Source organism: Quercus robur, chromosome 10 (genome assembly GCF_932294415.1).
Source record: "Quercus robur chromosome 10, dhQueRobu3.1, whole genome shotgun sequence".
Taxonomy (NCBI): domain Eukaryota; kingdom Viridiplantae; phylum Streptophyta; class Magnoliopsida; order Fagales; family Fagaceae; genus Quercus; species Quercus robur.
Window position 1 is genome coordinate 1,559,064 of NC_065543.1, and position 22,594 is coordinate 1,581,657.

Below are 22,594 nucleotides of genomic sequence, written 5' to 3' on the forward strand. Positions count from 1 at the left end.
GGTAACAATCAAAAAATTGTTAAATAGACTATGCTTCTAATTATTTTGGTAATTTGCAGCAACAAAAATTTGAATAGCGGCAAGCCAATTTGAATAGTAGCCATCACAAAATTTCTAATTAAACTCTTGTTTTAAAAGCTTTTCTCAAATGATTGCAAATGTTTTCATAAATAGGAAAAAAAAGAAAAAAAAAAGAATTGGATTTATTTAGTGTAAGAAGAAGAGTTAGTGAGATTAATTTGTACTATTTAATTGAAGAACCATTAACCCAAATTGTAGTATTTATATATATTTTCTTAATCGGGTCCAATTAAGTATTTATACCGGAATACTCTCACCCATTACGAATATAAGAGAATAAAAGAAGAGGAAATAGTAGGGTAGTACGAGTAGACTTACCGAGGATCATTGATTTCAACCCATGGAATGTGGTCAATCTTGAACCGCTCATTGTCTTCAAATTTAGGGCATCCATAAATCGTTAGCGTTTTCAATTGGGTGAGGCGTCGCATGGCTTCCTCGCTGGGCAGATGCAGCAGTTTCCAGCAATACACAATATAAAGCCGTTGAAGAGAGGAAAGATTGCCCAACCACTCTGGCAAAGCTACCATCTCATAAAATCCCTCTATCCACAGAATTTTAAGGGCAATGAAGTATTGAATTTGGTCCAGCAGGAGAGACCCACAGCCTATTAGCTGTAGCTTTTGGAGGGAGGGGTGAATGGAGGAAGTAGAAGAAGAAGGCAGACGACTACAATCCCCATTCTCCAAATATTGTAACCCACTGGACCGGACACCTGGCAATGACCTCAGCATAGGACAACACTCTACTACCAACTTCTGAAGGGAAACGCAGGTGTGCAGTGAGTCTGGCAAATCTCTCAGTTTATGACAACTTCTAAGGGTCAACTCCTCAAGGCAAGGAAACACAAACAACACCTCATCTGCGGTTGTCAACTCCTTTGCATCCTTCCACTCTTCTAAGCTAAACATCTCCTCCAATTTGAGTATTCTCAATGCCGGAAATAATGTATTTCTGTAACTCCCATCACTGTAAAAGTAAAACTCACTTCCTATACATCTTACCTTGTGCATTCGTTCCATTTCAAGAACCCTAAGACAGGGTAATTGCCCCAGAGTGGGAACTTCTTCAAAATTGGAGCATCCATATAAAGTGATCTCAATCAAATTGTGATATAGCGAAGACAAACCAACAACCCGCTGGGAGGGGTGAATGGAGGAAGTAGAAGAAGAAGAAGGCAGAGGACAATCCCCATTCTCCAAATATTGTAACCCACTGGGTGGGTCTTCAATACCACCTAGCAATGACATCAGCTTAGGACAATCTTGTACTACCAACTTCTGAAGGGACCAGACACCTGGCAATAACCTCAGCATAGGACAATACTGCACTACCAACTTTTGAAGGGAAACACGCAGTGAGTCTGGCAAATCTCTCAGTTTATCACAACTTCTAAGGGTCAACTCCTCAAGGCAAGGAAACACAAACAACACCTCATCTGCGGTTGTCAACTCCTTTGCATCCTTCCACTCTTCTAGGGAATACATCTCCTTCAATTTGAGTATTCTCAATGCCGGAAATAATGTAGTAGTAGTATTTCTGTAACTCCCATCACTGTAAAAGTAAAACTCACTTCCTATACTTCTTACCTTCCACATTCCTATTATTTCAAGAACCCTAAGACAGGGTAATTGCCCCAGAGTGGGAACTTCTTCACATTCCCTACAACGTATCAATTTGATCTCAATCAAATTGTGATATAGCGAAGACAAACCAACAACCCATGATGGGAATTTCTTTCCAAGATACCTTTCGATTGTTAAGCTTTTCAAATTTGGGTGAGGCTGGAGGCCTTCCAACACCTTTTCATCTTCATTATACATGTCGTTCTCTCCTCTGTCAGAACTCCAGTATAATAGCAACTTGAATATTTCCTTTTCTTTTAATTTTGCACTTTTGGCTTCTTCCTCATCTTTCACGTACTCTAGATTCTTTATTACTATTTCTCCTTTGAGATTCTTTAAAGCTCCCAATTCTGTAATCCGATAACCATCCTCTGAATCCACAGCAAAAAATGACAATGTTTGAAGGCAAGTCAACATACTCATATTTTTAGGCGTTTTTATAATATCACTGTTATTAAGAAGAATATGTCTTAACTTAATCAAATTGCTTAGGTCTTCTGGAAGCTCTCCTTCGTAGCCCTCAATTATTAAAGTTTGCAAATTGTAGAGTTTGGTGATGGATTTTGGTAATTCTTCAATTTCAGGGTCCAAGATGTGAAGAAGCCTCAAATGTATTATCGGCTCAATTGAATCTGGAAACCCTCTTATACTAACCCCATGTAATTTTAAAACACGTAAGCATTTAAAATTTGATAACATGTTGTTAAAGTCAAAATTTTCTGAAAACAATGAGTGCAATTTTATGAAATCTTCTCTATGATATGAACTTTCTTGTGTTGCTTCATCCGTTGAATCTCTGTCCAAAATCAGAGTTCCATGTTTTGAAATTGAGAGGGCGAAATCATGCACCAAATCATGCATTTTGCAACTAATAATATTACCGTAGGCATCCTTTCTAGCATTTTGAAAAAAGGAAGTGGTCAACAAAATATTGAAATACATGTTACCAATATCCTCCATTGCCATATTAGCTTCTTCAACTGGTTCAAGAAACCCTTCAGCCATCCAATACCGAATTATTTCGTCCTTTTTCATGTCATAATCTTTAGGAAAAATTGCACAATATGCGAAACATTGCTTCAAAGATGGTATTGGAAGATTATCAAACCATAACTTTAGCGTTGGAAAGATACCACCATTATCATCATCCAACAAATGCCAAATTTTATCATTTTGTATTGCTAACCATTCCTTTTTATCACATTTAAAGTACATTGCTTCTCCTAAAACTCTTGCAACCAATGGAACCCCTCTACATTTTATAGCAATCTCCCTTCCACTAGCCTCCAAATCAAAAGTTAGTGATTTTCCTTCATCTGCAAATACTCTTTCTTTTAATATAGACCAACAATCACCTTTTGATAATTTTTCCAAGTGATGTGGAGGAAGTGTCCCCATAATCTGTGCTACTTTGTCACTACGCGTTGTCACAATAATGTTAATTCTAGTATTTGAATTAATCCCTACCAAGTGATTCCTTAAAATATCCCATTTATCACAGTCTTCGATCCAAATATCATCAAGTACAAGAAAGTATTTCTTCTTTTCTAAATTAGTCAAGTCTATTTTGAGAGACTCATGAATCTTTCTTGAGATTTCTTCAACATCAAAATTTCCACCGACATGTACCCACGCTAGCACATCAAAGTGTTTCTTTATTTCTCCATGGTTATACAATACCTTTGCTAAAGTTGTCTTTCCAAGACCTACCATACCCACGATAGGAAGAACAGATATAACTTGTTGATTGCTTGAACTAATAAGTTCGTTCACTATCTGTACAACATCAAATTCTCTTCCGATAACTTCTGAATCATTGAGGAATGAATCCTCATTCTTGTCCAACCTAATCTTGATGATTGACTTCAACAACTCTATTCTAAGACCAAAGCCAGCTACATCAGCCACAAGTTTATCCAACGATTGTTTGATGGTCTTAACTTTATTGTGATCAGAGAACGAAAAGCTACATACCTGAGCTATCATTTGGCTTTGAGGTTGTACCTTTTGCCGAATGATCTCATAGTCAAATTTGTCTAACACATTATTAACTTCATAAGCTACATTTCTAAGCTCCATTAACCAGATCCTTACAAACTCATCACTTACTTGCCTCTTTTGATGTAACACAACTTTAATCTTGTATAATGAGTCAAAAAGATTTTCCAGCTCCTCCTTAAAACCCCACTTAAAAATGATATCCTTTGTGGCAAGTGCAAACGCTTTGGTTACTAGTCTACCCACAACATCATCGAGCACAATTTCATCTATATATTCTTCCTCGCTCTGCAGAAGAGAAATTAGTATGAAATTTTTTTTCAAAGTGTTAAACTAAAAGTGTGGTTTTGTTACAAATAAACAACTATTTGTAAAGTTGGGACTAGATAATGACCTGTGTGACAATTTTTTCCTTTTGAATTGTTGAAATTGAAGTTGAGAGGATTGTACTCCCCTTATCACTACTTGAGATTGAAGCATTTTTAAGTTTTTTGTTAGTTCCTAGAGTTGCTTCATAAGCTTCTTTACGTACATCTTCAGGCACAAAATCACATATAAGAATATCACGCCCTTTAACTCCAGCCAAGTGTGATTTAATCCTTGATGCACCTCCAGGGAATTCATGCTTACAATAGTTACATTTGAAACGACCCCTTAGGTCCTCAGCGTAATCCCAAAATCGATCTCTCTTTCTTCCCATTATTTTTTTTTTTCCTGATAAGAAATACATAAAGAATGCAATATTATAATCAAATATAAATTAAAAAAATTGATGTAGAAAAGAATAAAAATAAGTTTATTCTGTTTCTTTAATAATATTAAACAATTAGTTTATTTCTCTGTTTCTCTAATATATATATATATATATATATATATGGAGAGAGAGAGAGAGATTGTTCAAATCATATAAAATATAAATACATTTATCGAATATTATATTCAATCATTGATATCATATGATATAGTAATCCTAGAGGAGCATGCTTTAAACGTTATAGATCCATATTTTTTCTATCTTCTCGATAGTGGTAGACATCAAATTATTTAATTTTTTCTTCTTCTTTTTTATTTTGTGTTAATAAACCATTTATTTAGCCAAGATAAACTTTGGGAATTCGGAAGAATAGGATAAAGAAAGGAAGTAATAGTATTGCAACTTATTGTTAATTTGTAAACCCAGTTCAATTAGTAATTTATATATATATATATATATATATATATATATATGAGTTGCGTTCAAATTTGATGGCTTGACTGGTTTGACTCTTTAAATTAATTAAATAACAGCTGTAAATTACATTACATATATGTATTTGACTTAACCAGTGTTTTCCGTAGAATTATTAATGTGAAAACTTCCAATCCATGTCTTTTAATTTCTTTCATTCTCTCTCTCTATAATGGCTAACGAGTAACGAGTGTGAAACTTCACTAAAATTTTCTTCTTTTAAATTGTATGGTAGTACAGTACAAAGTAAATTTATATTGTAGGCACACAAAAAGTGATAAATGTTTACACGTTTACAAAATATGGTAAATATTATACACTTTTTGCAAATGTACATTTGCTTCTTTTTGAGTGTTTACATTGCAAATACAACCTAAGCATATAGGGTTCTAGGCTTAAATGTAGACAACCTAGCATGTTACATGCCTATCATTTTTGGATTCTATAGGTTATATTCCTTCCTATGTTGAAAATTTTAGAAGAGTTCCAACTATAATTAATTTGGTAGATATTTGTCTATAATTTAAATTATTAGATTTTATTTCCATGTATAATCTATTTACTAGATTTAAAATAAACAAAAAATAACATCATTTGAAATTGATAACTGTTGGGAAAAAAACAATTATAATAATGAACTTGTGATACTATAAGAGGAATTTGAATCTTCACATGGAAGAATTTTTCCAAACCCACCCATAATACTTCACTCCTCTCTTGAGTTTCACCTACCAAGCTAAAGATTGGGTTGTGTGACTGAGAAAAGATTCCTTCAAATGAGTGTTCATTTGTATTGTCCTTGTTTTGAAACTTCTAAAATTTGCGTTGTTTATTTCACTTTTTAATTTTTCTGTTTTGGCTGTGGTTTGAACCTGATAAATGAAAAAATAATAAAAAAAAAAAAAAATCAATACCACAGAGACATGTCAAAGAGGCAAAGAGAACTTACTAAAATAGCTTTGCAGGTAGGTAGATGCAATCAACATTGGGAAGAATAAAAGAAAGAGGAAAAGAACCAGTCCTCAATCAGTAGATTACCAGCAATAATGGATGTGAAAGGAAGATTGAACCCAACAATGAAAAGAGGAACAATATATTCATATCTAAATCAAAAAATGGAAAAAAAATAGTAATAATAATTGATAAGGGTAAAATTGTGAATGTGAATACTCATGAATAAAATATCATGAAGCGACGTTCAAAATAGACCCGTCGGCCTCACTTGTCATAACTGGCAATCAAACAGTTTTAGGACGTCTACAGCTTTAGGAAGACGGGGTTAACTTGTCATAAATGGAAAGCTGACACCAATGTTTTGAATACCATTTCGGACCGTATTTCGGTTTGTCCAGTGGAATGGAATATTTCGGTACCGGTCTATTTCGGTGTATCGTTTTAAGGTGTTTCAGGATTTCTAAAAAAATTAAAAATAATATATATTTATATTTTCTTATACAACATAAAATTATTGATCCAAATAAGTAAACCTTAAAAAACACAAATCATTTAGTTTTTACATAACAATTACTATTTTAGAATATTAAAACATAAATATGTAATTAAAAAAATGAAAATAACAACCAAAAACAGCACAATATATATATATATCTATCTATCACGTTGGGGACAAGAAAGACTCAACAAATACAAGTTTAAAATCAAACTCCTTTGTCAGCTTTTTTAAGTTTTGTCATTTCCAAAACTTTGTCACGTGGGTGGGGTCAGCAAACTAAAAGTCTACAAGGCAAACACAAATATAAAACAAAACAAAAACTTGACAAAGCAAAAACTAAAGTAAAAAAAAAAAAAAAAAAAAAAAAAAAAAAAAGGAAAGAAGAGCAGATTTGTAGAGAGTCTGAGATGAAATGAAGAAGAGAAGGAGCGAAGTCTGCGATGGCTGGGTTTGTTTTTTAGGCGATCGTCACTAGGTAATGACATGCTGTGCTAATGAGTTTGTAAGATTAGGGATTTTTCTTTTTTTCTTTTTTTTTTCTTTTCTTCTAAAAGTTGGTACCGGCCGAAATGTAGAAATTGACCGAAATTTGCCGAAATGGTCGGAATGACCCGAAATTGGCCGGAATTAGACCTGAGGTGGAACAGGTGGTATTACAGTTCTGGATTGCATCTTGGTATGAGATTTTCCGGCCATTCCGGTCGGAACGGAACATATTTAATAACAATGGCTGACACTACTAAGTTGAAGGGAATAGGCGAAACTGATGACCTCGACGAGGGAGTAGGCGAAACTGACGATCCCGACGAGGGAGTAGGTGAAGCTGACGACCCCGATGAGGTAGTAGGCGAAGCTGTGTTGACATCCCATTTTGCAACCCGTATTTAACCTTACATGGAGGGTAAAAGGGTAATTTCACTTTGGACATATGCATCTTGATTCTGGTCATTAGATCTTTAATCTCATTTCACCAAAATGATCTTGATGTTGTAACAATGCATTATCACAAATTGAGTCCAACTATATGTGATTATGAACAATTGATTTCAATTGGTTACAAGTATAATCAATTTGAGAACGATGATGTGTCATAATTTAATTGGTTAGGACTACATTATATGGTAGGGTTACACATACCTAATTAACTAGATAGTTAAAAATTAATTATTCAATGAGTAATTTGTGCAATTATCTTTTAATTAGGATAAATTTGGAACCAATTAAGTCTGAAATAGAAGTGATTGGAGCCATTTAATGTTAATTGGGAGCTAATTTGGGACCTATTAATGTTAACTGTGTTGAAACCATTTTCTAACAAATGACCTCTACTCACTATTTCATCAATATCTCTCAGAATATTTTGAATCTATGAATGAGGTTAATTTTTCTACAAACTAGACATCTGGAGCTTCAATTTGAGCACAAGAATGAGACAATTGCTATCAAAATTGAGTTTGATATGATTTTTCGAAGTTGGCTCTACAAGCTGTTACAATAGCTATAGGAAAACCGAACTTTGCTTGCTCCTTACTCTCACCAATCTCCACATTTAATGCACCAAATTTCCCCAAAAGCTAAAATGAGGTCTAGGTTTATGATTTTTTGTCAACCCTCATTAAATGACCTTCTATTCATATTTCCTCCACCACTACTATATAAACCCCTCATCTCCTTCATTTCAAAGCACACAAAAACCCCCCTCTCTTATCTTATCTTGAGTTCTAGTGAAGTTGAGTAGTCTTGTTATATCTTGGTCTTCTTGAGATTCAAGATATTAAGTGAGACTTACTCTCCCTCTCCTAGCTTTTCTTTTCCTCCACCCTCAGGACCTCCATCAAGAGTCCCTTCCTCCACCATATGGATCTTGCATGAAAGTATAATTCCCTTCCCTAAATGTTTGTTTATATTGCCATGATGAGAATTTATGATTAAAGTATGATAATTCCCTTGAATATGTTTGAATGTTCTTAATTATTCTTATGTGTTCTTTACATATTCATGGTTGTTCATCACATGTTCATGCATATCACTAGATTTAAACTTAAATCCACATCAAAAATATGAAAAACATGTTTGTTTAATAATTCTTTCAAATCCTTGAATCTAGGTTATCACCATCCACACACATTCACTAGAATTTATTTTTCAATCCAAATGCAATGCTTAATAAATTGAATTAGGGTTTATCACATGCACACACATTAAATTCAACATGTAAATTGATTGCAATATTGGATGATATGATATGAATGTTGGCCATCATAGTCTAGAAGACTGATTTCACCGGGCAAGGTGGGTGCCTAACACATTCCCACCTTATAACATAGCCTCCGAGCTTAGATTAAGGGTTAGTAGATTAAATGCTTGTCCAGGTAATTTTCGATTTTTAGATTGTAACTAGGAAACAAAGCCATGTACTTTATCTTAAATTGTATCTAGGACCAAAACCATGTAATTTTCCTATGATCAATATAAATTCAATTTCAAATTAATAAAATGAGGAATTTTTCAATTATGGTTTTCTTATTTTTCCAATAATTAAATAAGTGGCGGCTCCATTGTAAAACCCTTAATCTAAGGGGGAAAACATAAACAGTCGAACCTTCATTTTTGAGAGGCAATAACACAACTCCACATATTCACGTGAGTTTGGCCTAACATCATAAAAAGGGGCTGGGGGCGCGATCTCTCACAAGCTGACGACTCCACGTTTGCATATATAAAGAAATATCTTGCGCCCCACGCTTGGTGTTAATCAAAAAGACTCTTACAAGGAAAATATTTTGAAAAATACACTCATGAGGATTCCTATAAGGAAAAGAACTCTACACCAAGGAAGAGAGGTCAACCTTTTACTACTATGAAAAGCCTCAATACCCTCACAAACCAAGGTACGCATAATTGACCCTACTCTAGCACTTTAGAGTTATGAGAAGTTCTAACTTGACTTTCAGAGGGTATTTGGCTGGCACCACACCAGTGCTTTCTACGAGGTCTTCTCTTTTTGTTGTGCAGGTATTGTTTTGAGTGTGCGAGAATCGTGTAGCTCACTGGTGATTTTTTTGGCATCATCAGTTGGTGCCGTCTGTGGTGAAAACTCATTTTGTGCTATTCTTAGCAATTTGAAAGCCATACGAATGCTTCCCGGACCAAGAGTTGTATTGTACTTACTCGCTTGATGGTGACCACCAATAACGTTCAGGGAGACGAACCACGCCCAACTGCCCTTGAGAGACAAATTTAGACTCTCACCACAGTTGTGGAGCGCCAAGAAGGTACCAGTGCCGAGCGAAGAGACCAAGAGGGGCCGGAAGGTAGTAATGCCTCAAGCAGACCAAAGCGACAAGATATGAGCCGTCCATCCATCACTGATATGGCTTCACCCCACATTGTCGCAGAGATGCAGGCGATGAAAGAACAGATGGACATCATGATGAACGCCCTCAAAAGACGGGTGTCCAACGACCTTGATGATCTGGTCCACCGAATCGACTTACCGTTCACCACGTCCGTCAACTCCTTCCCCCTTCCACCAAAGTTCCGTATGCCGTAGGTGAAAAACTACGACGGACACAAAGATCCTCTAGATCATTTGGAGTCCTTTAAGACCCTGATGCACCTTCAGGGATTACCCGACAAGATACTTCTAGCTGCTTTCACAAATGGGCTACGGAAGGGCAAGTTCCTATTTTCACTATACAAGAGCGACTCAAAGACTATGTCGGACTTGCTTTACAGGGCAACCAAGTACATGAATACTGAAGATGCGCTTTTGACTCGAGAGAAGAGAGAAAGGCAGGAGGATACGCAACAAGATAGAGGGTGGAAAATGACAAGAACTGGAGATGCTGGACGGACAGAAGCTACACCACCCATGGAACACCAAGCACCTACGGAAGTACTACCAGTAAAAAGGATGGCATGAAGAGCAACATCCGTTTATTTCTAGTTTACCTTAGTGAATTTTAGCTATACTCAGTTTTTCTATTTACTTTAGTTTTTGCTACAATAACTCTTTTAAAGCCCAAAGGGCCAAAGGGCAGATTTTCGTTTTCTTTTTAAAAACTACTTTTTCTATGAATGCATGGTTTATCATAATAAGAGGAGTTTATTCAGACATGGCCAAAGTCGCCTACTGGTAGACAGCCACTATGCTAAGTTACCTACGGGTAGGTGCATGGCCAAAGTCGCCTACGGGTGGACGGTCACTACGTTAAGTCACCTACGGGTAGATGCGTGGCCAAAGTCACCTACGGGTGAACGATCACTACGTTAAGTCACCTACGGGTAGACGCATGACCAAAGTCGACTATGGGTGGATGATCACCATACTAAGTCACCTACAAGTAGACGACCAAAAAGGTGACGAGGTACCAAAATTTAGTCACCTCAATTAGTCCACGACCCCAAGTGGACGACTCACAAGGTGACAAGGTACCAACACTTAGTCACCTCAACAAGTCCACAAAGTGGAGAAATCCAAGTCTACAAAGTAGACGACCCTAATATGCAGTCCATCAAGTGGACGACCTCATCTTAAGAGGATGAAATGTTATCAAGTCCATAAAATGGACAAGCTTATTAAGTCCACAAGATGGACGATTTCATCCTTGGAAGATGAAAAAATTATGAAGTCCATAAAATGGACACAAAGTGGACAACCATATGTTATTAAGTCCACAAGCTAGACGACCTTATTAAGTCCACAAGGTGGACGACCCTATTAAATCCATAAAGTGGATGACATTGATAAGTCCAGAATGGAAGACCTCATCCTAAGAGAATAAAAAATTATTAAGTCCACAAAGTGGACGAGTTTATCATTATGCCTACAGATTGGACGAGTCAGTTAGTAATACCCACGAAATGGATGATTGTGCCAAGTCCCCAAAGCGGATGAGCCCATAAAGCTGACGAGTTCGTCCACCAGAGGATATGACTAATATTACAAGACGACGATTTTAACATAAAAGATAACAAGATGAACAAGTCTACTGAAGAGACGAGTTGGAATTGTCCAAATGAAAAGGACTTAAACTCCATAAACTTCTCAGTTTAAGCTGAATACATCATGGAGTGGGAGGCAGCTGATAAGGGTAAAATTGTGAATGTGAATACTCATAAATATAGTATCATAAAACGACGTTCAAAATAGACCCGTCGGCCTTACTTGTTATAAATGGCAGTTAAACAGCTTTAGGACATCTACAGCTTTAGGAAGACGGGGTTAACTTGTCATAAATGGAAAGCTGACACTACTAAGTTGAAGGGAATAGGCGAAGCTGACAACCCCGATGAGGAAGTAGGCGAAACTGACAACCCTGACGAGGGAGTAGGCGAAGCTGACGACCCCGACAAGGGAGTAGGCGAAGCTGATGACCTCAACGAGGTAGTAGGCGAAGTTGACGACCCCGACTAAGGAGTAGGCGAAGTTGACGACCTCGATGAGGGAGTAGGCGAAGTTGACGACCTCGATGAGGGAGTAGGCGAAGGCGAAGCTGACGACCTCGACAAGGGAGTAGGCGAAGTTGACGACCCCGACTAAGGAGTAGGCGAAGTTGACGACCTCGATGAGGGAGTAGGCGAAGGCGAAGCTGACGACCTCGACGAGGGAGTAGGCGAAGTTGACGAACTTTAAAAGGTAGTAGGCGAAGCTGACGACCTTGACATGGCCTTGCTTGGTCTCCACGTTTGCATATATAAAGAAATATCTTACGGCCCACGCTTGGTGTTAATCAAAAAGACTCCTACAATGAAAGAATTCCGAAAAATACACTCATGAGGATTCCTATAAGCAACTAGTCACAGGATGAGAGGGCCCCTTCTCTCTCTCTCTCTCTCTCTCTCTCTCTCTCTCTCTCTCTCTCTCTCTCTCTCTCTCTCTCTCTCTCTCTCTCTCTCTCTCTCTCTCTCTCTCCTGCCCCCCTTAAAACTAAATTTACGTTCACCAAGCTATTATCATGTTAAAGTATTTTTATTAACAAAGTTGAAGTTAAAGCTACAACTTTCCTATGAATGATGCTTACACTCAATACCTTCATTTTTTCTACATAATCAATCACAGAAATATATGGGTTCTTTTTTAATTGAGTCTGACTTATTCATAAATAGCCAAGTTATTTAAAGCCTTATCTCTATGAAGGTATCGAGTGTTAACTCCATGGGATTCAATTTTGGATAATAAAACTAACTCAAAAAATTAAAACAATTTATCAAATATTATATTCACCGGATGATATGATACTACATAGTTATTATAATTGCCGAGTCTCCGCATCAGTTCTCAAGAAGCTCAACAATTGTTACTATTCTTCATTCCTTCATGTTGTAATGACTAGATTTGAGAATGTATAATAAAATATAAAATAAAAGGTTGCTCTTTTGGTTGTTTCACAGGCTAGCTAGAGAATGGGATCTAATGGATTAATCCTAGATGATCGTGCTTTAAACGTTATAGCTCCATATTCTGTCTATCTTCTCGATATTATTAGACATTAAATTCATTAATTTTTTCATCTTATTTTAATTGTTGTTTTAATAAACTATTTATTTAGCCAAGAAATATAAAATCAATAGAATGAAGGACATGTTAGAGTGCACTTACTGTATTAGTTTTTGCAAACAGGTAGATGCAGCGCCAACGGACGCCAATAGGAAGTGAAGAGGTAGTAGGATTGAAGAAGAGAAGTAATAGCATAGCAATTTTAACGTATTTTATATCCCCTTACTCATGTCAATTTAATGTTTTTACGTTAGTACATGTATTGTTAACAGAAATGCTGTATACAATATTTTCATAACAATTTTACAACAAATTTTAAGTGACAAATTGTTATTATTGTATAAAAAAATAATATTAATAATGTGTTTAAATTAAAATTAATAACAATTTATCACTTAAAATTAAAAGTAAAAATTTTATATACATAATATTTCTCAATTTTAAATTTGTAAACCCATTGCAATAGTTTGGAGTCAAGTAATTAAACAAAATGCTTTTTTTAACACTTATTGCTAATACAACATTTGATTTAAGTGACTCAATTTATTGTCTGACGGTGATAGGTAGGAAAGAAATTGAAGATGCAATTCAATTCTGATGGCTGGACTAGTATTGATTCTTTACAATGAATCAAACAACCGTGGAAGTCACATGTATACCATTCTTAATGTGTGACAGCAATGAAGTGAGGATGTGTTTCCTTATCGTCCAGTCCTTTTAATTGGCCCTTCTTTCATGAAATCCACTTTGAGAAGTACGATTCTTGGCTGAAAGCCTGAAATCGTAGCGGAAAGAATTTTCAAAGACTACTAAGAAAAACCTGTCTGAAGTGGTTGTATAGGTACGTGCATTTGGGAATGAAGTTGCATTCAAATTTGATGGCTTGACTGGTTTGACTCTTTAAATTAATTAAATAACAGCGGTAAATTACATTACATATATGTATTTGACTTAACCGGTGTTTTCCATAAAATTATTCATGTGAAAACGGTAGTTTCCAATGGTTGATCATGTCTTTCAATTTCCTTCATTCTCTCTCTCTATAATGGCTAACGAGTGTGAAACTTTACTGAAATTTTCTTTTTTTACATTGTACAGTAGTATAATATAATGTAAATTTCTATTGTAAACATACAAAAAGTGGTAAATGTTATATATATTTACAAAATATGGTAAATATTTGCTACTTTTTGAGTGTTTACAATGCAAATACAACATAAACATATAGGGTTCCAGGCTTGAATGTGGACAACTGGACATCAGAACTTAGTGAATGCCATAGTCATTGAGGTTAGCATGTTACATGCCTATCATTTTTGGATTCTATAGTTAATTCAAATTTTCGTACCTATGTTGAAAATTTTAGAAGAATTCCAACTATAATTAATTTGGTAGATATTTGTCTATAATTTGAATTATTAGATTTGATTTCCATATAGTATAATCTATTTACTAGATTTAAAATAAACAAAAGAAAAAAATAACATCATTTGAAATTGATAATTATTGGAAAAAAAAATAGTAACGATTTTTGTCCCACCCCACCTCTTGTGGAACTTGATAATTGTTGGCAAACAAGTAATGAACTTGTGATACTCTCGGAGGAATTCGACGAATCTTTCTAATGGAAATTTTTTTCCAAACCCACCCATAAATACTACCCTCCTCTCTTGACTTTCACCTACCAAGCTAAAGACTGGGTTGTACGACTGAGAAAAGATTCCTTCAAATGAGTGTTCATTTGTATTATACTTGTTTTAAAACTTGTAAAATTTGTGTTGTTAATTTACTTTTTATTTTTTAATTTTCTGTTTTGGCTGTGGTTTGAACTTTGAACCTGATAAATGCAATAATATTCCATGCTCGCTCCTTTGGTTGTGTTAATAAACTATTTTTTCCTCAACCGAAAAAAAAGAAGTCAATAGCATAGAGACATGTCAAAGAGGCAAAGTGAACTTACTTAAATAGCTTGCAGATAGGTAGATGCAGTGAATGTTGGGAAGAATTAGAGAAAGAAAAAGAACTAGACCTCAATCGGTAGATGAGCAGCAATGGATGTGAAAGGAAGATCTGAACCCAACAATGAAAAAAGGAACAATATATTCATATCTTAATTAATCATATATGAAAAAAAAATAATAATAATTGTGGGAGCATTTTTTGTTTCAAGGAAACTCATGTTTATCCTAGGCAATTTTTGCTTGTCCCACATTGGAAAGATTGATGGTACTCTTTCTCATTGGCTCATCCCTTAGAGCATCCACAGTAGTGGAGCTATAATGCTATAATGCTAAAATTTAGCTCCACAAATACAAAAACCTTGCTGCAGCAGTGGAGCTAAATCTAAAAAATTTAGCTCCATTGCTACAGTGCACATCTATAAATAGATGTGCACTGTTCATCACATCTAAAAGAAAAAAAAATTATTATATTAAATTTCTCTCTCTTCTTTTATTTAAAAAATATTTTTTCCTTTTTCTTTCTTTTCTCTCTCTCTCTCCGGTGTCACTTCTTTCTTCCTCTTTCTTCATCTTCCAGTCCTCCATTTTAATCAAACCAGCCTCTCTGCTCAGTCCTCCGAAGCCCAGCGCCGATCGCCGATCGAAGTCCATCCCAGCGCCGACCACTCCTCGCTGCCCAGCGCCGATCGCCGATCGAAGCCCAGCCCAACGTCGACCACTCCTCAGCACCGATCGCTGATCGAAGCCCAGCCCAGCACCGACCACTCCTCGCTGCCCAGCGCCGATCGCCGATCGCCGATCGCCGTTGTTTTTGAGGTGTTGGGACCAAGGGGAGGTGGTTCGGAGATCAAAGGCTCGGACCTGGCTAGCCCCTCTTCTGACGAGCTCCAAGCAGAGAGCGGAGCCTACGAATCCAAGCCCACCGCTCACCACGAAGGTGTTTCCCTCTATTCCTTCGTTCTTGCTTAAGTGCATTTTTTTTTTTTTTTTTTGGGGGGGGTTTCTCTGACTTTTTTTTTTCTTCCTCTCTCTCCTCTTTTGCAGCTGCAACTGTTTTAAATTCACTGGACACTCAAATGGTGAATGTAGACTGGCCCATATTATGACAAATCAGAATTTGATCTGATGTGCTGGCTGGGGATGGATTAGGAATTAGGATTTTGTAGAGTTACCATCTTGTGTTTGTGTTTGTGTTTGTGGCAGTGGGCTTGTGCTTGTTGTGGTTTTTTTTTTTTTTTTTTTTTTTTTTTTTTTTTTTTTTTGCTGTGGACTGCCGATGGTGGTGGTGGTGGTGGTGGTGGTGCCTGTGGTTGATGGTAGAGGTGGTTGAGGTTGGTGGTGTAATATTTTTTTGGTAGTGAAATATATTATTTTATTGTAGTGGTTATAATATTTTATTGTGATGTTTATATTATTTTATTATGCTGAAAGCTAAAATAGATCCACTGCTGCAGTATGTGTGTAGGTAAAATAGATAAAGTAACTTTTGGTGGAGCTAAATTGCTAAAAATTTAGCTCCACTGCTGTGGATGCTCTAAGGTAGAAAGAGGAAGTCAATCTTTCCAAGGTGGGACAAGCAAAAATTACCTAGGATAAGCATGAGTTTCCTTGAAGTAAAAAATGCTCCTACAATAATAATAACAAATTACATAAAATAGGAACAAAGAAAGGGGCACGTTCTCTCTCTCTCTCTCACTCTAGAAGAGTTTTGTTATTTCTCTCTCTCCCACTCTCTACTGCCCTCTTGAAACTAAATTTACGTTATAATATCAAAATTACTGTAACAACTTTCCTTTGGCCCATAACTGAAAGAAAAATACTTTAAAGTATTCATTTTGACAAAAATACTTTAACTTTAACAAAAACAAAGTTAAAGTTACCATTGGACACTTTTATCTGCCATGTGGCCCATAACTGAAGGAAAAAGACAAAATTAAGAAAATAAGCGAATACAATTTATGAAAAAAAAAAAAAAAAAAAACTAAGAAGAAAAGCATTTGTTATTCAAAAAGTATTTCTCACTGATTTTATTTCTAATAATTCTAAATCTTTTTTTTTTTTTTTTTTTTTTTGTCGTGTTGATGTTTTCGGCCAGAAAAAATATATTTTCTAATATAGATTTGCCTCATTTTACTCTTTCTTCTTCAAATCCTCGCCCGCTTTGCATTTGATTGATTCTCTTTTATTTCTATCTCTTTTGCTATTTTTTTTATAATTCTACAACCAAGCTTCTCTTTTTCTACCGACAAATATTTAGATATAAAAGTCTTTAATTTTTTATGGACAAAGTTTAGTTATAAAATTGATTATAACCTAAGACTACAATCTTACTCAATATCACTAACATTACTACATATTTCAAAAATCTAACCATTGGATTACATGTTCTTTACGCTTTTAATACATAAGTCAAATTTTTATGTTAATCGAATATTATTTACTATATAATCTAAAACATTATATTTTATGCATAATTTTAAATTACAAAAATTTGCAATTTAAACAATTTATTGATGACATAGTAATTGATATTTAATTTTTTAAAAATTTTATAAGTATGAAGGATATAAAAAGAAAATGTAATTCAATGATAGATGTGACAAAATTCAGCTCAAAAAAAAAAAAAAAAAGAAGAAGAAGAAGAAGGATTTGTAGCTAAACTTTGTCCTTCTTTTTATTTATATTTCTAAAATAGAGTCTAGGCTTGAATGTGGACATCAAACTTTATGTATTTGGGTGCTTTTCATTTCTTTTTTTTTTTTTAGTTGTCAATATATAGAGTTAATTATCTTTTTATTAGATTTTGTATAATTTAAGTTTTTTAATAACTACTAATGAAGTAAAAAATGGAAAAATGGTCGTCAGTCGATAGCCTCGTCAGAACTTATGACGAGGTCACATTCCTCGCAAAGATGAGAGAGAAAGACACTAAAGTGGCGTTTGCCAACGGTTTTCTGATGATTAAGTCAGTAGGGTTTTCAATATCTCTTAGAGAATAAGAATGTAATTCTGTGTGTTTGAATTGTGTACCTTGTTTCCTCTGTTTGGTGGCTTATTTATAGTCTTGATATAGCCATTGGGAGACTCATTATTAGTTTAACCGTCATTGGCCTCCTAATGGCTCTTTTTGCTGTTTGAGTAACGTCTGTCTGAGTTTAAATGGAGGTTTGACCAACTCATGATTGGCCTTTCTATCCGTTGAAGCTCGTCGGTCACAAAACTATTAATGGTTGTGCCATTAATGCCGTATGGTCTTCTTTTCATACGACGACCTTATGGGTATGCTCATCACTTGCGTGGACAAGCTTGTGGATTAAAGGTTCGTCAGCTATATGACAAACCCATAATTTTAGTACTTGTTAACTACCCTAAAAAAAATTCTTGGAGCTACCATTAGGGGTGTCCATGTGTTGGTCGTGGGTCGTAGGTTGGGCACAAGGAAGTTCAGACCCGCCATTGACTGGCGAAGGAGTCAGATCGGAGTGGTCGGATTTCGCATCGAAAAGTGGTCGGTTTGATCAAAATTGTCCATAATGGTGAAATCCGGCCAAAACAATGCATTTCAGGAGAAATCTCACCAAATTTGGTGGAAATCTCACTGGATTTGGTAAGATCTTGCTAGATCTAGTGAGATTTCCATCACATTTGGCTGAGATCTCACTAGATTTGGTGAGATCACCCTAAATCTGGCATAAATCTCATTGGATTTAAAGTATTTTGACCAAAAACTTGTTGGAAAAAGCTTGGATCGCCGAATTTTGGTAAGTTTCATGATCGGGTTGGTTGAAGCGGGTTTTAGAGGAGAGAACCCATCAACCAACTCATCAAAGTCGGTTTTTGGGATCTGTGACCCACTGCCAGCCACCGGCAGCAGGAGCTATTGGGTCAGTCATAGGTGAGTCAATTCTAGTCGATTTCAGATCGTGGGTGGACACCCCTAGCTGCCACTAAAGCCTCATGAAATTCTTGGTTTTTCCCTAACCAACTCATCAGCTAGAATGACTTTATATCATCATAAGGATTTAAAGCTCTTGAGCAGCTCGTTGGCTAGAGACCATGAAGAATGCTTCCCTATCAAGTTAATGGTTTGACTAATTAGCTAAATTTGAAGGATCTAAAACAACTAGCATTAAATGCTAAGTTATTAAATTGTCAGGTGCCTGTTCTGGTTTAGCAAATTGTCTAGGTTCTCCATGAGTTATTGGTTTTGCACAATAAACGTCTCTCTCATGTCCCAAGCCCCAACAGAAAATGGAAGAGGTTATTGTCTTTTGTTGTGTTAATTAAAATATTAATTCAGCCAAGATATAAAAGAAAAAAGCAGATAATAATACTAATAATAATACTAATAATAACAGCATAGAAGACATATGAGAGTGCACTTACTGTAGCAGCTTCAAGCTTGGAAATAGGTAGATGCAGTCAATAGTGGAGGTCAGCAAGAGTAAGAAGGAGAGAGAGAGAGAGAGAAGGTAATAATAGACTCTGAAGAGAAAGAGAGAGAGAGAGAGAGAGAATAGACGAGAAGAGGAGTGGTCAAGCAATTTACAAGGAGTTTTTATATTACTTATATGGCTTGACTTGACTAGTGTTTTTTCGTAGAATTACTCATGTGAAATTGAAAGTTTCTAATGGTCGTCGATCCATGTCTTTTTCTTCACTCTCTCTCTCTCTCTCTCTATAATGGCTAAATGCCAACGATGAAACTTCGCTGAAATTTCCTTCCCTCTCTCAATTATTAAAACAAGCAGCCACCAAATTTAACACTTTGCAAGAAAAAAGACGGTTTTTTTTTTTTTTTTTTTGGAAATTCTTTACAGTACATTGTGAATTTACATTGTAAACGCATAAAGTGGCAGATGTTGAACACTTTTTATAGGTGTAGAATATTTGCTATTTTTTGCATGTTTACTTTGTAAATACAATATAAACAAAGTCCTTTATTTTTTTTATTAGTATTTCTAAAATTGGGTTCCAGCCTCCAGGCTTGAAAATTGTGATATGTGGACAACTGGGCATCTCAGAACTTAGCGAATGCCACAGTCGTTGAGCCTAGCATGTGCGTCACCTATCATTTTTGGATTCTATAAGGTTACACTTCACTTCACCCATCACCACATCTATTTATACTAGATGTATGTTGGTTAGGAAACCAACTTGAAGTTTCTAGCTTCTTTTTTTTAAGTACTTTATTTACCAAGCTTCTAGACTATTCTATAAACATGTGGCTGAGTTTTACTTCTATATAGAAGTCTCTAGAGATATCTCATAGAGAAATCCGGAAAGAGCATCATGGAGAAATTTCCGGAATGTAAGAGAATTTTCTAAAAAATTCCAGAGAGAAGCAAATTGAATGGAATTCTAGAAGTTTATAGAGACAAGAAAGTTAGTGTTGATTTCTAACATCTCCTCCCTCTCCCCTCAATCCAAATGGGCCCTTAAGGTTATATTCGTTCCCATGTTGAAAATTTTAGAAGAGTTCCAACTATAATTAATTTGGTAGATATTTGTCTCTAATTTGAATTATTAGATTTTATTTCCATATATAATCTATGTACTGGATTTAAAATAAAGAAAAAATTACATCATTTGAAATTGATAATTGTTGGAAAAAAAAAAAAAGGATTTTTGTCCCACCCCACCTCTTTTGGAACTCGATAATTGTTGGCAATACAAGCAATATATGAACTTGTGATACTCTCAGAGGAATTCAAATCTTCAAATGGAAGAATTTTTCCAAACCCACCCATAAATACTTCACTCCTCTCTTGATTTTCACCTACCAAGCTAAAGATTGGGTTGTATGACTGAGAAAAGATTCCTTCAAATGAGTGTTCATTTGTATTGTCCATGTTCTAAATCTTCTAAAATTTGTGTTTCTAATTTCATGTTTTAATTTTCTGTTTTGGTTGTGGTTTGAACCTGATAAATGCAATATTCTATGCTATCTCCTTTGGTTGTGTTAATAAACTATTTTTTCAACTAAAAAAAAAGTCAATAACATAGAGACAAGTCAAAAAGGCAAAGAGAACTTACAAAAATAGGAGTAGCTTGCAGATAGGTAAATGCTGTGATCGTTGGGAAGAATAAGAGAAAGAAAAAGAACTAGTCCTCAAATGATAGTTTACCAGCAATGGATGTGAAAGGAAGAGCTGAACCCAACAATGAAAATAAGAATAATTTATTAATATCTAAATAAAAAATTAAAAAAATAATAATAATACTAACTAATTACATAAAATAGGAACGAAGAACGAAGAAGCACACGATCACGATGTCATTGAAACTCACCGAATATTAGAATGAAAGTTGAAGTTAGAGTTACAACTTTCCTTTGTATGGACAGTTTACACTCAATACCTTCATTTTTTCCACATAATCAATCACAGAAATATATGGGTTCTTTTTTAACTGAATCTGACTTATTCATAAATAGCCAAGTTATTTAAAGCCTTATCTTTATGAAGGTATTGCGTGTAAACTCCATGGGATTCAATTTTGGATACTAAAACTAACTCAAAAAATTAAAACAATTTATCAAATAATATATTCACTGAATGATATGATAGTACATAGTTATTATAATCACCTAGTCTCCGCATCAGTTCTCAAGAAGCTCAACAATTGTTATTATTCTTCATTCCTTCATGTTGTAATAACTAGATTTGAGCATGTACAAAAAAATAAAATAAAAGGTTGCTCTTTTGGTTGTTTCACAGGATAGAGAATTGGCTTTAATGGATTAATCCTAGATGTGCATGTTCTAAACGTTACAGCTCCATATTCTGTCTATCTTCTCGATATTATTATACATCAAATTCATTAATTTTTTTCATCTTATTTAATTCTTGTGTTAATAAACTATTAATTTAGCCAAGAAATATAAAATCAATAGAATGGACATGTTAGAGTGTACTTACTGTATCAGTTTTTGCAAACAGGAAGATGCAGCCAACGAATGCCAATAGAAAGAGAAGAGGTAAAGTCTGAGAAGAGGAAGGATTGAAGAGAGAGAAGTACTAGTGTAGCAATTATAAGGTATTTTATATCCTTTCACTCATTCATTTTAATTTAATGTTTTTAAGTGTATAGTATCTATATATTGTTAAGATAAATGTTACCTACACAACAATTTGATAACAAATCTTAAATGACAAGTTATTAATATTCTGTAAAAAAAATAATGTCAATGATGTGCTTAGAATAAAACCAAAAACAACTTGCCACCTAGAAGTTATTGTAAAAATGTTGTAAATATAATATTTTTCTATTTTTAATTTGTAAACCCATTGCGATAGTTTGGAGTTGGAAGTAAACAAAATGTTTTTTAACTCTTATTGCTAATACCACATTTGATTAAGGTGCCTTAATTGTGGGTTCCAGTTAGCTCAACTGGTAAAGTCTCAGATGGTTGTATAAGAGATCTGGGGTTCAATCCCCGCCTACACCAAAACTGATTGGTGTCTTGGTCTGATAATAAAGAACTATTATCAGGAGCGGACGCCATAGGTTGAAACTCTCTCTCAAAAAAAAAAAAAAAAAGATGCCTCAATTTTTTGTCTGACTGTGATAGGAAGAAAATTAAGAAATTGAAGATGCATTTCAAATCTGATGGCTGGACTGGTATTGATTCTTTAAAATGAATGAAACAACCGTGAAATTTACATTGTAATGATTCTATTCTTAATGTGTGGCTGCAATGAAGCGAGGACGTGTTACATTATTATGGTCCACTCCTTTTTTTTT

At 35.1% G+C, this 22,594-nt stretch overlaps 1 protein-coding gene and 1 long non-coding RNA gene across 7 annotated transcripts in view; both read right to left on the minus strand.

Annotated features, from left to right (window-relative positions):
* The window catches only part of LOC126704414 (uncharacterized), a 65,706-nt gene that overhangs the window by 10,501 nt on the left and 32,611 nt on the right, over positions 1-22,594 (minus strand). The window lies entirely within an intron of this gene.
* LOC126704411 (putative disease resistance protein RGA3) lies at positions 381-21,925 on the minus strand. 6 transcript variants are annotated; one of them, XM_050403426.1, is made up of 6 exons: positions 21,769-21,925; positions 20,885-21,000; positions 14,848-14,957; positions 4,099-4,418; positions 1,671-3,992; positions 381-1,085 (listed from the first exon to the last, which is right to left on the minus strand). In XM_050403426.1, the coding sequence occupies exons 4-6, from the start codon at positions 4,402-4,404 to the stop codon at positions 396-398; spliced, it is 3,318 nt and encodes a 1,105-aa protein (XP_050259383.1). In that variant the 5' UTR covers positions 4,405-4,418; positions 14,848-14,957; positions 20,885-21,000; positions 21,769-21,925; the 3' UTR covers positions 381-395. The 6 variants fall into 6 exon arrangements, with proteins under 6 accessions (XP_050259383.1, XP_050259377.1, XP_050259381.1 ...); XM_050403420.1 differs by having other exon boundaries at positions 381-938; positions 1,515-3,992; XM_050403424.1 differs by having other exon boundaries at positions 381-807; positions 1,390-3,992.

Bases quoted from the DNA above. Each gene is read 5' to 3' on its own strand.
- LOC126704411 (XM_050403422.1), bottom strand. From the start codon at position 4,404: ATGGGAAGAAAGAGAGATCGATTTTGGGATTACGCTGAGGACCTAAGG. The intron at 3,993-4,098 runs GTCATTATCTAG...TCTCTTCTGCAG, and splicing joins AGGAAAAAATTGTCACACAG to AGCGAGGAAGAATATATAGA. The intron at 939-1,514 runs GTGTTGTTTGTG...ACCGCAGATGAG, and splicing joins AGTTGACAACCGCAGATGAG to GTGTTGTTTGTGTTTCCTTG.